This window comes from Poecile atricapillus, chromosome Z (genome assembly GCF_030490865.1).
Source record: "Poecile atricapillus isolate bPoeAtr1 chromosome Z, bPoeAtr1.hap1, whole genome shotgun sequence".
In the NCBI taxonomy this organism is placed as follows: Eukaryota; Metazoa; Chordata; class Aves; order Passeriformes; family Paridae; genus Poecile; species Poecile atricapillus.
In genome coordinates, this window is record NC_081289.1 from 137,901,222 (window position 1) to 137,919,736 (window position 18,515).

The window sequence follows — 18,515 nt, forward strand, 5'->3', positions numbered from 1 at the left end:
GCAATGACGTCAGAATGCCAAGACATATACAAAGTGCTCTGAGAGCTTGCTGCTCTAAGTACCTGAATCCCCATCCACTACTGCTGCCTCAAAGCCCCACCAGTGTTTCAAAGACTTAAATCTTCAAACTCTGCTATGAACTGATGGCTGCCAGCACAGCAAGATTTCCTTCATAGTGAAAACACTATGCCGCCCTTGACACAGCTCAGAGAGTGCCCTGAATATGAAAAAAAAAAGTGAAACGGTTTGACCAAACTACACCACAGAGTCACAGTCAGAACCAGGAACATGACTTCATCTTATGTGTCCAGCCCTCTGCTTCTTTCCTGGGGTCTACAGACTCGAGGAAGATTGAGTCTCATTCAAAGAGCATGAAATTAATATGGCTACATGGAAATGAGAGGACAAAAGAGAAAAAAAATTCTATAAATTGTTACATTTTTTATAAATCCATGGTTTGGTTACACTTCCAGTAATGTGTGCAGTCCTCTTTTCCCATCCTAGAAAAAATTAAGTAGAACTTGAAACCAAGTTCAGAGAAAAGCATTAGATCAAGGCAGGGGATTCTTCCCCTCTGCTCTGCTCTGCTGAGACTCACCTGGAGCACTGCATCCAGAGCTGGGGTCCCTGCACAGGAAGGACAGGGACCTGCTGGAGTGAGCCCAGAGAGAAGGCCATGAATAAGAGCAGAAGCTGGAGCCCCTCTCCTATGGAGACAGGCGGAGAGAATTGGGGTTGCGCAGCCTGGAGAAGAGAAGGCTCTGGGGAGACCTTAAAGCACCTTCCAGTGCCTAAAGGGAACCTACAGGAAATACGGGGAGAGACTTTTTATCAGGAAGTATAGTGTCAGGGTGAGCAACATCTGTTTTAAAATGAAAGAGGGTAGATTTGGATTAAATATTAGGGAAAAAATTCTTTACTGTGAGGGTGGGTGTTGAGGCACTGGCACAGGTTGTCCAGAGAGGCTGTGGACGTCCCATCCTTGGAACTGTTCTAGGCTGGGTTGGATGGGGCTTTGAGCAGCCTGGTCTAGTGGAAAGTATCCTTGCCATGGTACAGTGGTTGGAATGAATTGATCTTTAAGGCCCCTTCCCACCCAAACCATTCCATGAATTTATGATACTATGATTCCACAAATTTTATTTTTGGGGAGTGTCAGTGCAAAGCAGGCCATACATTAAAAAGAAATAAAAAAAAAAAAAAAAAAAAAAAAAACCAACCTTGTAAATGCAGAAACAATTCAATTATTCAATTTTTTTTTTTTTTTTCCTGCAAAGCAGGAAGTTCTCTAGATGAATCCAAAAAGTTTTAAGTCATCTTTTCTGTCAGGTAGCTATGCTTGTTAACAACACATCCATTACTACATTGTTGACATTATAAGTGGATGAGAGTAAGTTATTTTCTCTTTAAATCCTGTCCTGTTTCAGATTTGATTTATTCTGTATGGTGCTGAAATAAATCTTCAGAGGAAGTGCTAGGCCTAATTTCTCTTTTCCTAAAAAAAAAATTCTTTTTGAAACACATTTTTCCACCTTAGCCCAATTCTAAGCCAGCTAGCCAAATGCAAGGAGAGCTCATTGGATAACACATTTGTTTTGTTTCCTTCTGTGCATAAGTTATTTTTAGAACAGCAATAATGTTAATTGAATCATATGTAAGATGGATAATGGACTAGTGCTTTGGAAAAAAATGTCTTGGTCTTTCTCTGTATCACTATCACTAATTGTCTCGTATTTGCCTCTTAGCAGGTGGCCATTGCAATAAAACTGAAGCATGAAAAAAAACTTTTAGTGGTGTGTAATCGTGTATCCAGGAGACAAACCTCACCTGAAATCAGTGCAATAACTGATCATACCACTAGCAATATATACACTGTGACTAGAAGAGCCCCTGGTTTGCAAAGAAAGAAGCACAGTACAGGGCTGTTGTCATCTGTTGCCCCGCCAACACCTGAATGTAAACACCAACTGTAAATCCCAAATAAAGTCCCCCAGCTCTAATCATGTCAAGTAGTTATTAAATTCCATAACTGTACTCATCTGTTCATTTTTACTCTTTGCCTTTAATTCTGATAAACTGCAAACAGAAAATTGAAGACAGGGGAGTCACTAACAACTTATGCACTCCTCAGGATGGCCAGGAACAGGTGAACCATAATGTGAAAGTTAACTGCATTCTAAATTCACCTGCTATATAAAAAATAATAGTAGCCATCATCCAAGAGCTTCCAAGGGATATTTATGACCCTGTGAGCTGTCTCACCAGGCACATCTCATATAGGGATAATGCTACTGTGAGATAGACAAGTGAGACAGAACCTCACAAGATTCAGGGATGCAAATTTCTCTGTTAAATATAAATTTTGTTTGGACTTCTTAGGACAATGATCAACCACCTCTGTTTCAGAGGAGATTAGAGACTGTTCCACTGCAGAAAGTTTCTACTTTAATTTCCTATTTTAATTTAAATTTAATTTATATTTTAATTTTTTCCCTAATTGGTTGACATAATCTCTATTTTTGTTAATACTATCCTCTTCCTTAGTCTTCCTTTAGTCTCTCTATCTCTCTAACATTAACAGATAAATATGCTAAGATTTTCTAGTGCTGTATATTAAAGCTTTCAACTTCTTGTGATATTTTTCAATTCTATGCAGGTTTGCAATCAATCATCTTCGAAAAGGAGTGATCAAAATCACATATCCCTGTTCTACTCCTGAAAAGGTATCAGCCCACCTTATATAACATAAATATCTTCTCTGCTATTCATCACAGGGTAAATTCCAGCAAGAGACTTGTCTCTCATAGCCACATCACAACTCACCAACACACTCATATTTCTCCCTGTCATTACAGACTGTAAGCCCGCTCCTTACCAAAGATTGTTTAGATACTCCAAAATGAAGTCTTCCACTCCACCAGTCCCTCCCAAGCTGTACTAATAACCACTTTTCTGGTATATCTAATAATTGCCTAATGGCACTATAGCAATAGTTAACAGAATTCTAGCTAGATTACCTTTCCTCTACTTTCCTTGTTCAAGAAGAAAACAACTTGCTTTTCATTAAAAAAAGAGATGAGATTATTTGGACACAGCCTACCTTTGGTAAGTATGTGCTACTTTAGTCCATTTCATATTTAATCCCTCCGTGTTCTGTATTTTTTTCCTCCTTATTAATTCTGTTGCTTCATGTGCTGTAAAGGTCAGACTGATGGCACCGTTTTTACCTCTCTTGAATACAACATCCTTGTTATGGTCCAATCACATTGCTCCACCCCTTTTTGCATAGATTCATTCAAAATCCTTAATGTCAGACTTGTGTTTTCATGCCTTGCCATCTCAGGGTATGAGGAACAAGCCTGCATCAATTACATTAAACTCTGCATTTTGCTTCTGCCTCAAATACTGTAATTTCTAAGCTCATTCAAGAATATAAGGAGGGTTATGGATCAGACCAAGCATGTCTCTGGGTCAGGACTGTGGAATCATAGAATCATCTGGGTTGAAAAAGACCTTTAAGATCATTGAGTATCCTGCCTGTAATCAGAACCATAAACAGATGGTACAGGAACAGAAAGAGCAGGACAGGCAGATACAACACTTCTTTCTAGTTATCTCTGCTTTCAGATATTTTCAGCTCAGAAAATTTCATATCATTCCACTTTGGTATTCTGTGTTATCAATGGACTGTGTACTGTCTTGACAATACTGAGGAAAAGTTTCAAATGTTGTATCACTGCTATTAGATGTAGCACACCCTTTCCCCCTCTAGATCCATCTGAGAGAAAGGCACACGAAGAGATTTCTAGGAGTTTCTCATCACAGTCTCCAGTCAAATACTTTCTATTATTCTAACTTTTATTCCCTCATACATCTTTATAAAATTCTCACCTTTCCTTCTATTGAAATCCTTGTTTATTTCCCTTCTTTTCCTGTTGGCTGCCTCTATCTTCTCCTTTGATAAACCACGTCTTTCTTGCTTTTCCTAATTCTTCAGAGCAATGCACAGCTTCATTTTACTTCTTCTCCCCTAGCAAGAAGCTAAGGCTCTCCTCTCCTCTCCTCTCCTCTCCTCTCCTCTCCTCTCCTCTCCTCTCCTCTCCTCTCCTCTCCTCTCCTCTCCTCTCCTCTCCTCTCCTCTCCTCTCCTCTCCTCTCCTCTCCTCTCCTCTCCTCTCCTCTCCTCTCCTCTCCTCTCCTCTCCTCTCCTCTCCTCTCCTCTCCTCTCCTCTCCTCTCCTCTCCTCTCCTCTCCTCTCCTCTCCTCTCCTCTCCTCTCCTCTCCTCTCCTCTCCTCTCCTCTAGTCTCCTCTCCTCTCCTCGAGTCTCCTCTCCTCGAGTCTCCTCTCCTCGAGTCTCCCCTCCCCTCCCCTCCCCTCCTCTCCTCCAATCTCCTCTCCTCGAATCTCCTCGAATCTCCTCGAATCTCCTCGAATCTCCTCGAATCTCTTTATGTTTGGCCACATTTTTTAATGGATCACATCCTTTCTCTCCTAGTCATGCATTCCTTTGACCTCTTATTCAGTACCAATACCAATACTGTTTTCTCTCTCTTTTCATTCACTACATTTTCAAATCCTCATCTAACTCCTACCATCATCCCCAGCTGTGGCTCTAGTTCTTGGAACTTCTCTTTCATGGCCTCCTACCATTGCAACAGCTTCCATGAGAGACCACCAGTGGTAATAGCCACTCATTTTATCTTCTTCTTTCCCTTGGGTTAAATCTGTTGCTGTCTCAGTAGCTATCACAGTTTTTATTGCTAATACTTAGCCTGACCAGAACAATGGTGGAAATTAATTGTGGCTTCTAGCCATTGTAGCTTGATCCAGATCAGTCATGTCTCCTGCTTGATGTTCCATAGCTCCCTTCAGCAATGGCCAAGCACAGTTTGGCCTCAAAAAGTGCTCCACTGGAAAAGCTGTTTCAATTAGCATGGTGTAACATATGTAACATGTGAGTTAGGAGCTCCACAAAACATGGGTCTCAATTTGCTGGCTTAAGGCCAGAAATACAGATTCTGATGCTATCAACCTTTAATTTCCATATACCTACATCTGAACAGACACAATGACTGTAGTAAGGCTGATTTGAGCCTTGAAGTACTTCACATTGCATTTTTTCCAGTTAATAAGGGAAGAATTAATCAGAATTCATTCCATATAATTCAGGCTGGTTGACCAGCTTCACAGAGGACCTCAGTTTGGGACACTGGCTCTGCATAAAGAAGCTTTTCCTTTCACTTATTCAGTGCACCGACTTTTTGGCTTCCCTTCAAGCCCCCTGGAAAGTGTTAAGTGTGAAATGCAAAACACCAAAGGGACAGATATCATAAGTGACTGGATTTCAATTTCCCACTGTTGTCAGTGGAGTGGGCAGCAAGTGTTTTACAATATGGTTTCATTGGTAGAATATTTATTTAATTTTCATTATCAGTTTTTAGCAGTCCACCCTTTAAGCCTGTTGACTTGAGGCTTAATTCTCTGAAACATACTCAGGTGAAAGGTTTACTGGTTTTCAAAAGGACTGTGTATTTCCATGGCATGTATTTCCATGGTTTATACTGTAAGGTTTATACTGGCACAGAGCTGCTTTGTGGCTAAACCAGCCAAATCCTCTGCAGTCGTATTGGCCATATGGTATGAAAGAGCTAAAGCCACTTTCAGGAGTCAGCTCTTATTACACACACAAACACATACGTGTGTGTGTGTGTTTGTATGTCTATGTCTATATGTCTGTATGTGTATGTGTATGTGTATGTGTATGTGTATGTGTATGTATATTTCTTACTTATGTTGATACATCTACACCTATTCTAGGAGCAAGTTATGAACTGATTTCCATGATTCTGTACTATGATTCTCAGGGTATCTTGCTCCAGTCATTATAGAAATTATTTGTTTGCCTTCTAAATAATTTACCTTAGACTGGGGAAGAAAGAACCAACCAGATAAACCATAACAGAAACTTCCTGAACCCCTTCAAAACATTCTGGAACATGAAGAAAATCTTCTAGGGTTGCCATATCATCCTACATATCATACACTCAGTGTTTTAAGTGGGATGATATTTGTAAGACGGGGATACTGTCACTTTGATAGAATGAACTGCATCATTCCCACAAGCACTCCTCAGCTACTCCTGACTCTGGATTAGGAGTCAGTATCACCCACACAGAAAGGTCATAGCATGAGCTCAGGTCACGGCAGGTGTTAGGACACCTGATATTCTGAGAAGCATGCCACTTAGATAGCTGTAATTAGAAAATGTATGAATTGTAATTCTATAAAATCATTAAAAATCAAAATTAAAAAAGTGAAAAGTATTTTACTACAGTGCTGTATTTTGAAATAATCCTAAATTTCAGTGCCTTTCAGATTGAAACATTGTATGTAAAACCATCATCACTTACAACTCTTTAAAAAATCACAGGGTGTTACTACCTATTTAGTTCTTTTATCCCTCATATAATCAAAACTGTGACACAAACACAGTGCATGAAAACCAAAAGCTATATATCTCGCTCCGTAATCAGGTTTAAAAATAAAATTATGCAAAATCAAAATCCTGTTTTACGCAGCACAAGAAAAATCCTGTTTGGGGAATACAATCTCTAGCAAAAAGTAACTTTTCTCACTGTTTCTTAAAGGTGTTATTTGCCCACTAAGACAACAGCCAGCATCATTTGCTTTCAAATGATCTCGCTCTACAGATGCACCCACCACCACTTGGAACAGCCTTTTCCCCCACATTATGCAACATACCGGTGGCTCCACATAGGATAACTTTCTTCCAGTTTTCTTTTCATCTTTCTTTACTACCACAGGTTTTGTTTTTTCTTTCTCTTTTGCCTTCTCCATTCTCTCAAGTTCCTCCATATAGGTATCGTAGATATACCACTGAGAGACAGACGGACAGAAGAAGGATTTATCAGGACCTGTTCATATTCCAGAGAATAGCCATCTACACCATCATAAAAATATGATAGTCATTGCAACAGTACCACTGCTGATGGAATTCGCTGAACATCTGCCTTCTTGCATAAAAAATGAAGAGTTAACATCCAAGATTTTTCAAGCATGATGGGGCATGTCTTATTTTAAGAAGACATTACTGCATTCTTAACAATTTCTTTCCTCCAACACTCTACTTGCTGTTTTGACTCCGTCCATATCTTTATTTTTGCAGGACTTTGTGTTTGGCTAATTTTTGTCAATTAATTAATTTCTAATTATTAATAATTATTATTAATAAATTGCTGATTAATGTTTCCTGTGTTTAATAGAAAACATGCATTAAACGTTTGCTTTATGACATTTCTCATGTGGTATTGAAAAATTAAATTGTAGTTGTTTAACACAATTTAAATTTGGACTCCAGCTCTGCAGCATATGATCAAATGGAAACTGAGAGCAGTTTTACATCTTTCTGCTATGCCACATGCCACACACGTATAACTCGGGTAGATCCAAAAGTAATTTCTCTTAAGAATTATTCATTAGTATTAAAATTCTAGTATTGTATCTGAAGCAGGTATATTTCTTTCAGGACAAAACAAAAGGCAATCTGACACATATTTTAGAATAGGGAGTATGATTCAAACATAGAATATAGATTAGAACACTGGAATAAAGGTAGAAGAACTCTTTAGAAGAAAGAAACCCTTTATTGTGTTGTAAATTTTCAGGTAGAAATTAGATGGAAAGATGTTCCAAACATCAAGGAAAGGACAAAAGATGAGACAAGTATGAGAAGGAGTAGAACAGAAAAGTCTGGAATAGGAAACTGTGAGCATAAAAAAGAAAGGACAAAAGAGATGAAGGGGGAAAAGAATTTATATAAAAACACTATTTTAGACCCACTGAAAATTTCAACAATATAAAAAGAAATCAATGGAAAACGTTTCCTCTTAGTTTTCAAACATTTAATGCAAATCTTAGTTAGGGGCTAATTATCTTAAGGACCTCTGTTCCAAGTCTAAGGACATCTCACTGTCAGAAAAAAAATGGAAGAAAACTCCAGCTGGAGGGAGGCAAGATCTCAGGCCAACTACACCGCAATTTCAGGTTCAGGAATAGAGTAGTTTTTAACCTGACAAAGATACTTTCACTCCCCTTCCTATAATTTTCCTGTAACAGCATATTTTAAGTTGCTGGCATTATGTTACAGTGTCTTCTCCTTGTTCCTATACTCGCTGGTAACAAAATGATGTTTTCAATACTAGTTTGAAACACTGTTTATATCTGTGACAAACACAATTACATTTTACAAATATCTGAGACTTAATCAGCAGAATTGGCCGGATTCCCCTTCCACTGAAAGTTGTAACGTACTTCTTGTGCGAAATTTCATTCAAAATAATTTTTTCTACTTTTTTAAGGGATGCAGAAAATGTTAGAGATCCTTTCATCATGAATAGATAGGCACACATCTGCTACATAAAACAGAGTAAAGTCTCTTGCTACAGGTTTCCATGTTCCTTATGCTGTAGTTCTCATTTGGTTCAGCTTTGGGCTTTAGAAACCTGTTTTGCATACAGCTAAACCTAGTCAAAGTAAAAACCTAAGTGCTGCATATGCCAAATTCTTAATACTCCAAGAGAGAGCTATGAAGCTATGTCCCTAGAGGAGACAGTACCCTGCAAGCTACAGCCCACCTCTTGCTGAATACAAAACTACTCTCAACCTGTGGTTTCCCTATTTCCACTCACTTAAGACTCTAAAGCAGACAGGTCAGGGTGGCTGGAAAAAAATAAACCAGTGGAAAGCATCTAAACTGAGACATTTAAACTTAAAAATATAAACCATGAGCAAATTCACCTATTAAGGCAGAAGAGAGGGTCATACTAGTTTGTTGTCAGATTCAAACCAGAGATCAAAGGCACAGTAAAGGAATTCATTCCATTGCAAGGAATGCAAACACAATAATTTGGTTTCAACCTTCTCACATTTCAATTTCCAAAATATTTTCTAAAAAAACTTTAAAGATGAAAAGGAGATAGATAGATATAGATATAAATATACCTGGTTAACATTGTCTGAGAATGTTTCAAAAGGTGCAGGTTCAGTTTGCAATCCCTTTTCCTGAAAAAAGAAACAGCATTGAAGAAGCATGATCTCAGCATTGAAGCCCTCTGCAGTGCCATAGTCCAGTTGTGGAAAGAGTCTGCACGAATAACTTGATATCCAAATGACACTTAGAGCACTGCACAACACTATCATGGTGATTGTGCAACTACAAAAGGATTTTGTTGGGGACCAAAAACATGTTCACTAGACCTTCTGATTTTTCCCCAGATACTTCTAATATTTCAGTAGTTAATTAAAAGGAGTTCAAATGTGGGGTTTCTTTTTTCACCTCAACCATTTGAAATGTTCCAATTATGGTATCAGTTATGACATCTTACCAAATAGAAAAGTTTTGTCCTACATATAAAAGAGCCAGTTAGATACAACAGTTAGAACAAAAGAATTGAACAGAATGAAACTTATAAACAATTCATGTGATGCTACTGAAATAATATTTTTACCATCCTTACATCAACATTCTGAAATAAATTAATACATTTCTGTGAAGCATTACTTTAAAAGAACAGCATCTTCTTCTGAAAAACTGATGTGTCAGAACATTTTTAAGAAGCTGCCTGTGGCACTTCACTGACCTCTGAAATTAAGACATCTCAGAGGTGGCACATTCTGTACAGCACACCGCAGTACTATGCAGCTATTTATGGTCTATATTCTGCTTTCAAATGCAGAATCACAGAGACACACAAGCTTCTCCCAGTAAAATAATTTGTAATATATGCAGATGTGGGAACAAAGAAATAATAAATTCCATGGCCTCCACTGGGATTTTTGAACAACGCAGAATCTTAGCTCAAACTTCATAGCAAGCTTCCTACTGCTGGACAAACTCTCCTGAGATCTTCCATCTCCAGCAGCACAGTATATATCTCATATATCTGTCCGAGTCTATCACATGTAAAGACATCTACCCCTAGGTGTAATGGCTATAAGACAACAGACAGGTTCTTTGGGGAAATAAAAACTCCAATTGTAGCAAGGAAAACAAAAGAAATTTCTCTCTGAAACTTGAATCCCTGATGTAGGAAACTCGTTGAGCACTCTGTCAGGAGCCAACAACACTAGGATTGCTCAGTCAGAAGGCCCCATGAAAATATGTTCACAAGGAATGGCTGTAGGTTCAGAAAAAAGCTTACAGAAGGAAAGTAAGGGTTGGGCCTGTACTTATTGGAAAGTGCATGCAGAGTGGGAAAGATATGTATCACGTGCAAGAAGTACAGATCTGTCACACTTACATAAGTTTGTTACTGTAGTACCCATGCTTAATACAAGCACAAACACATTTTTCCCAGCCAGCCCCCGGCACCAGGCCAAGAGTGGTCTGCTCCTGGAAAGCAGAGCAGCTTAGGGCTTATCCTCTACAGCACAGGCTGTCCAGCATCAAGGGCAGGAGCAAGGATGAGGGAGATGTCTTCCATGTGGCTTCCAAAATGGATTTATTCTCTTGAAGGTTCCAGGGAGGAAAGACAAAAGATACAAGGCTACAGCAACTTATGTGTGGGGGAGGAGCAAGGGGAGTGTGCAAATAATAAACCAACAGGGAAGACTTAGGGGAGCAGCACAAGGTGGGGTTACACAATACATAAACCAATGGGGAACTGAAGGGGAGGAGAGTGGGGCACATATTTCAGTGGGGCTTGGAGGAACAGGGGAATTCCAAAGGGGGTGGTCCAGGCAGGGGGTTGGCACAAGGGAGGATTGACAACTTAATGGGAGGGGGAACAGGGAACATTCGGGAACAAGGGGCAGGTATCAGGGTGGATTGGCAGCCAGGGTAGGAGGACACAACTAGGACTAAAGCATTAACAGGCGAGGGGGTACAATTTAACAATAAAGAAGGTAATTGAATCAAATATAATATATATATATATATATATATACATATATATTATATTTTTTATTTATATATATATCTATATATCAATCAAAACAAAAATGCACTGCAACATCTCCCCCTTTCTTGTTTTGAAAGGAGAGGGAGAGATTTTCGGGAATATTACTTAATAGTTTACAAAACTAAAATTAACATTATTAAGCTAAATTAATAAGAAATATAAAAGCATTTGAGACTTAATCATAAGGGATAAAACATCAGAAATTATAAAACTTAAATGAATGAACACATGTTCACTTAAAAAGTTAATAGAAAATGTAAAATCACTACTATTAAAATTAACATTAGTATTATAATCTACTATTAAATAATAACAGAAATTTACTTAACAAAATTACAACAAATTCTTAAACTTCATATTTGAAAATCTTGTCCCTTTATAACAGAAAACTTAACCCCCCACAATGCATTTGCTTTGCTTTGTGGGGTACTAAAAACATAAGCATCTGATAACAAAATATATTAAACAGATAGACATAAAGAAAATAAATCTAGAAACAAACACCTAAGAAATTTTAACAAAACTGAAAAGATTTTATAGTCTAATCTCCTCCAGTTCTTGATCTTGTCACCAGGAGGGGTGCATTTCCTTAATCTCCTCTTCATGAGGGGCACAATTCTTAACCTCTTCATAAGGACAGGCACTGTCCTTAATGTCCAGCTCCGTCTCCGGCACCGGTGTTATGGGTGCTGCTGTTTTGGATGTTTCAGCTTTCCTGGAGAGGGTGTGACCCATGATGGAAAGGGCACAGCTTGGGAAACCATTTTGTGAACTTCAAGGGCTATTAACTGGGAGTGGGGGAACTGGTTGGGGGTTAGGGAAAGGTCCCTGGCAGCTGGCACCTTGCCACCACGGCAGCCAGGAGGTTGTGGGGAGCCAGGGAGTCGGTAGCAACCCTGCACCTCTTGGTGGGTTGCTCCCTCCAGCCTACCTGGTTTAGGGGACAAAAGGTTAGGATCAGAGGATGAGGGAAAGGGGGCTTTGGGAAGAACTCGGGAAAACTGAGATGGTTGCTTTTCCACCTTCCCATCATTTTCCTTAAAGGATAACATTTGTCCCCAGAAGTATCTCCTGCTTTTATTAAATACTGTCTTTACTTCTCTGGGGTACACATGTGGGAAGTGGAAAAACAACCATCTGACAAAACATTTTAACAAACCCCAAGAAAACTTCAGCCCCCCTCCCACCAGGGTTCCCACAGCTTGGATAGGAATCTCCCACTATTGCCCTGACAGACAAGCACCCATCCCGTCAGGGTCAACAAAATCCTCCCTCCCCTGTGGCAAAATACGAAACTTAAAAGAAAAGGGCCCAGTGACCATCCTCAACTCCCTTTCCACTCAGGGCACCCACCAACCCCCCTTCTTCACACAAACTTCCTTGTGAGCTCCCAGTCTGTTGGGACAACTCACTAATCGTCCATAAATGTCCACTGGTGAGTTCCCAGTCCATCAGGACAACTCACCGATCGTCCATAGGTGTAAATAAAACAAACAACAACTTTCACTTGTGAGCTGTCAGTCTGTCAGGACCACTCACCACTCCACTGGCCACTGAAACAGAAAGCCACAGACGAGGTCCCCTGCCTTGAAGTAATCCTCCCAGAGGATTATTTCACCCCTGGGAGTGCCACCAACCAAAAAGTGTTGTACTCACCCAGGGGCACTGACGCAGCAAAAGGCTTCACTCCTGGAGAAACCTTGATTCCTGGGACAGCTGTCGCTCCCAGCACCCAGGAGGGTTACTTCAGGGCAGGGGACCTCGTCTGTGGCTTTCTGTTTCAGTGGCCAATGGAGTGGTGAGTTGTCCTGATGGACTGGGAGCTCACAAGTGAAAGTTGTAGTCCTTTTAATATATGGGAACTTACATCTCTTATCCATTAATAAGAATTGAAGTACAAGACCATAAAAGTACATGGTGACAAACAGAAATTGCTTTGACACATTCCGGGTACTCAGCTGCTACCCTAACCTTGCTCCATACTTTTTCAGATGAGAAAATACACATGAAAAATATCATATCCAAGTAGAGACGTAAAGATTTACAGTAGCATCAAAACTTTTTGTAGGCTGTCCAAGAGCTCACGAGGCAAGAAATTTTCTGTCACCATTTTCATCACACCAGATGTTTCACAATAGTACAACCACCATACCCTTTTTCCTAATAGTATTGACATGTCACAGGATATGACACAAACACAGGTGATCTACATGTGCTTACAAAGGAAAGATCCTCCAAGTCACTGAAGGAAACAGCAACATACCCGCAGAGGATTGTGGTATGTAGTTGAACCTCTCTCAATGAAGTTGAACCGGTTTGGAAGCTTCTTCTCTGGTGTTTTTGGGGGAGGAGGCTCTTCTGCTTCTTCTGCCTCTGCTGCCTGAGCTGCTTCAGCTGCTTGTGCCTCCTCTCCCTCTCCCTCTCCCTCTTCTGCAGCCTGGAACAAAATAGAGCAGTGACTCTACCCTGAGAGAACCAGTTGTCTTCTTCCTTCTTCTCAGACTGCTGGATTTCTGCTGCTTAGTGTAACAGAAGATTCAATATTTCAGATGCAAATTATGAGACTTCCACCACTCAAATCAAGGAGATTCTGAAATGATATCTGAATGGGAATACACCAGAACTGCTTTAAAACAAAGCCTGACATGAGAGAGATAATATAGCACAGTTGCCTTTGGTAAAATGGGCTCAGGAACAAGAAGATTTTGTTAGAGTACCATTACCCTGTGTTTTCATTTCCTTGCTAGACAATGAGTTTCACCTGAAACTCTGACACTGTGTGGGTTCTGACACTGTGTGCATAAGAATGAACTTCTCACAGGCTACTCTCTTCCTATCAGCCAGCTGCCTTGAAATAGGGCCACTACTTTCATTCAGTTATGCCTGCTGCTTTCACCCCTGCAGATTTTGTTTTTCACCAATAGACATACTGTTCAGGAAGATTCCAGGTCCCAACAAATTACACTTTATTTTGTTATAATGTCTGGATAAACCCAGATCAGTATGATCCCCCTACTCAGCTCCTGCATCTGAAAAAAGGCATCAGGACCACAGCTGCCTAGCAGAATCTGCAGGTTCTCACCTACAGCACTGACATTTCAGACATAAAATAATCAATCACAGAAGGAAACCCATTTTATAGTAATGTCATTTAAAAGCTAATACTAAAAATCAAATGGACAGCTCTTAGATGGCCATAGAGAATTACCTCAGCATCTCCTGTGGGTTCTTCTTCTTTAGTCTCTGCCTCTTCAGTTGCCTCAGCAGAAGCCTCCTCAGGAGCCTTTTCCTCCTCAACAGGAGCCTTTTCTGATGAGAGAAAGGATATGTGAATGAGCCCAGAATAACAGGACATCTTAGTCAATATTCTACAGATGCTCAGTGTTCTGGAGCATTGATATACATATACATCATTTCCTAATGCTGTATCATTAGACAACACAGTAACAAATCCCCACTTTGGAGAACAGCTGTTTGCTCAAAGCCACAAAAGGTGACAATTGTATTTCTAGAATTCACCTGCAAGACTTCTGGATGAACTGAAACAAAAAATAAATCTTTGGACTCAAAGCAAACTTCTGTAACCCATTTCTGATCTGAGTAACTCTGTTTATGGGTATCCCTTCAGCTCTGGACGTTTCTATCCTCCAGAATTGTCTGCAGTTATATACAACTACTAAGAATGTTTTCAAGGCACACAGAAGTTATAACGTGGTTATTCTTATTTATATGGATAAAAATCAATATACTAGTCTTGTTAGAGAATAATGGATGTCTACATTCCAATCACAGCTTTGACTGCATAGCCACTGAGCCACTAGAAACTAATTGGTTTGGAATTTATGAAAAGCACTGCAAAAATTCCATGATTTCATGGCACTGAAGATCCTGTTAAGCACTTTGCCCTACTTGAAATCATCATGCATAGTTTGTTAAGTGTAAAATAAAGGAGGCACTGACCCTCAGAGGCTCCAAGTAAGAACTATGGTCAGGAGATTACCCAGTGTTATCATTGTGCCTGCAAGTTACCACCCTGACAGAACACTCATTGTGACAGAAATTCTCCCTTCACAAACAGTAGAAATACAATAAAATCACTAGCTGGTACATCCTCCCCAGCAGAAAATTCAAACCTTGAACTCTTTACTAATAACAGAATTTTCATTCTCTGGTTAATGCATCTTTTTGTCTGAACACCTAAGGGTGTTCATAGTAGCTCAGATCAAAGGTCCAAGTAGTTCAGGGTTTTGTATCTCACATTGTCTGAAAGTAGATGTCTTGGTAAGAATTTAAGAATTGGTCATGTATGTGAGAGTTTCCTGAACAAAAACCCAGATTCCAAACATTTCTGCTTTAATACTTTAAATCATGTCTGAAACTTTCAAAACAGGCTAAGTATTTTAGACATGTATGTCCAACTAATGGTAGTGAAAGATGCTTCAAAGACAATAAGTTTGAAAATTTCAGTGCTAGCGTTCAAATGACTCAAAAAACACACACCATTTTCCAGACTGCAGCAAACATCTGGCTGATAATTTTTCTAATTTTGATTGCCAACAAGGATGCAAGCAGAAGCTGGAGCTGTTTAATTCTATGGTAATGCAGCATGATCATTCCATCATGTTGAATAAGAGGAACCAGTACCTATCTGAAAATTATTGTGATTTCAGACAAAAAAAGTTACCTTCTTCAGTGCTTGATCTGATACTCTGACGTCTGCCTTCATCTGAATCTTTGTGTATCAAATATCCATTCAAAGTGAAGTGAATGGCTGTTTGATCCATATCATCCACTATTTTGTATGCTCGTTCCTACAAAAGAAGAACCCAACCAAATCATAGAATCCTAGAATCCTGGAATGGCTTAGGCTGGAAGGGATCTTAAAGAACATCTTGTTGCAACCTTACTACCCTGGGCAGGGACACCTTCCCCTAGCCCAGGGGGCTTAAAGCCCCATCCAATCTGGCTTTGAACACTTCCAGGTCTGCAGAATCCATAATTTCTCTGGGCAATCTGTTCCAGTCTCTCACCATCTTCACAGTAAAGAACAGCTCAACCTGTATAATTTAGTTTTGAGCTGTACCTAAAGGCAATCAGAAGCCACAAAAGAACACAGATGCTTCAATAGTTTTTTCTTATATATATGATTATTACTGTGTGAACCACAGCACAGCACTGAGCTCACTTCAGTCATTGTGGAGAATTTGAAGATATGGATTACTGATCACCTAACTATATACCATAAATATGGAAAACTTCAGCTCCAAAAAGAAGGGCTTTATTTGATTCCACAAGACTGATTTTCTTTCTCCGGAATTGTGTAATGGTTGGTCAAACAAGAACAGTAGCACAGAGGTGAGACAGACTTGGGAAGATTTTGCTTGGTTTTCTCTTCCCTTAGGTGTTGGTTTTGACAAGGATAATTTTCTTCACAGTAGCTACTGTGGGCTCTAGTTTTGATTTGTGATGAACACAGGGATGTTTTGATTATTGCTGAGCAGCACTTGCGGAGTTCTGTTCCTCACCTCACCTCATCTAGCTGACCACAAGGATGTTCCATACTATGTGGTGCCATGCTTAGCATATAAATCTGGGGGAAAGAGAATGCTGTGGGGAAGAAAAATGGGGGGGATTTTTGGAATGAACATCTATATGTTACCAAACAACCATTAAGTTTTCTGCTTTCCTAGGGATTGCTGAACATCTGCCTCAAATGGTGAACAAATTCCTTGTTTTGCTTTGCACAGCTTTTCTTTCCCTATTAAACTGTCTTCATCTCAACCCATGAGTTTTCTCACCTCTACTCCTGATTCTCTTCTCTGTCCTACCATGGGAGAGTGAGTTAATGGCTGTGTGGGGTTTAGTGGCCAGCTGGGATTAAACCACAACACCTGCCTGAAGTTGGGAATAATTCAGTGCCAGAGTTGGAGGAGCTGTCCCCATGCCCTTTCTTTCAAGGTGTGCAATCCTTCCCAGGGACGAGTGGGAAGCAAAGCCATCACTCCACCCTTCCCATGTGACTGCCTTTGTTGCTGGCTGTATACAGTAGTGGGAGAAGGCTGCTCCAGGGTAATGCAGTGTGTGCCTTGCACATATAAATGTGAATGTGTGACTCTTGGATATTTTCTGACTGTCTGTTGCTCACTCCTACTCATCACAAACAAAGCTTGTCAGTGGTTCCACAAAACACATTTCTGAGCTCTTCTATAATTCAATCTTCACATGTGGATACTGAGGCATAATTCTTACAGACTGAAAAAGCCCTTGCCTTTTGTCCTTTAACCACCACAGAATGGGAAAAGTAACTACCTGAGATTAGCTGCATTAATTATCTTCACTACAGATCTTGTTCTGTAATTGTCATATCCTACTTCTAAATAAATGCATCAATGCTTTTAGACTTTTACCCTCTATAAAAACCCTTTAAGAACCACTGGCAGTAAATATGTAATAAGATATAGCCATATTAAAAGAAAATTTACGTGGTTATAAACCAAAGGAAAACACAAAACCAATTAATTGAAAAAAAATCCAGTTCTATGGGTCATGTCACACTTACTTTAAAGCTGAATCTGACGATATCCCTGGGAACATGGGGATTATTAGCTGTCAAGGTACGTGTCACTTCCTTTTTTAACTCCTTTGGAATGGAAACAAAATAGTATTGTAAATGAAACTTCACTACTAATACAATGTACAGCAACAAAAATCACCATGTTTATGCTCAGTTCTGTAACGTTCAGTTCATCACAGATACCTCATGTGCAGGTGATGCCACCACAAGAACAGTTCTTGGGACCAACCTGTCTCAGAGTGGAATCCAGAACAGTTTTCCTGCTTCCTATAACAGTATTTCAGTGGGCTTTCTTGATTGTGATTCTTATCTAAGATAAGGTAGCACTTGGAAAATGCTAGCTGCGTTCTATAGGGTGAGACAGAGAACTCGTGTCTTTAAAATTTACACTGTCCAAAAATAAATAAGCTCAGTAGCAGTACTTTCAGGACTGATCACTGTGAACAAAACCAAAGTACTGCTCTTAACTATTTTTACTGCCTGAGTTGGGGGATGTACATAAAGCTTCCCTTTCACAGCTAGTTTAATGACAGGGAACAATGCTAGAGTTTTATAAGACAGTGAGAAGAGAGAAACAACTGCAGTTGGAAGGGTGACCAATTGCAATGCTATTGAACCAATCTCTGAAGAAATAGCAATAAAATTGTAGGACACTTCCCTGTCCTGTCTATTGCACATGAAAAGCTCCAGGTTGGTTCTGGGTCCTCCTAAACTGAGTGAAGCCCCAGGCCCATTTCCCTTTTGGATTAGCTCCAGCCAGTTACAGTGGTGTAAACCCAGAATTGGGTTTCAAAGCACATTCTCTCTGTTTTCCTGTTGAAGCCATTTCAATTGGTACTGCAGACACTTCACTTGCACTTCAGCAAGTACTGCAGTTTTACTCTTGCAGAATTTCCTCCAAAACCAGTGGGTAGACTTCTGCTTATGGAGTTTCATACATATCTCATGACAAGACAGGCATG

The 18,515-nt window shown here is 39.8% G+C and overlaps 1 protein-coding gene across 1 annotated transcript in view; it reads right to left on the reverse strand.

Moving 5' to 3' along the window:
• DNAI1 (dynein axonemal intermediate chain 1) overlaps positions 1-18,515 on the reverse strand; it is a 141,296-nt gene that overhangs the window by 107,753 nt on the left and 15,028 nt on the right. The window contains exons 4-9 of the mRNA XM_058826171.1: positions 17,539-17,619; positions 15,664-15,790; positions 14,188-14,288; positions 13,243-13,416; positions 9,022-9,081; positions 6,763-6,897 (exon numbers count right to left, since the gene is read on the reverse strand). Coding sequence (XP_058682154.1) covers positions 6,763-6,897; positions 9,022-9,081; positions 13,243-13,416; positions 14,188-14,288; positions 15,664-15,790; positions 17,539-17,619 — 678 coding nt within the window. The remainder of the gene's footprint in view (positions 1-6,762; positions 6,898-9,021; positions 9,082-13,242; positions 13,417-14,187; positions 14,289-15,663; positions 15,791-17,538; positions 17,620-18,515) is intronic.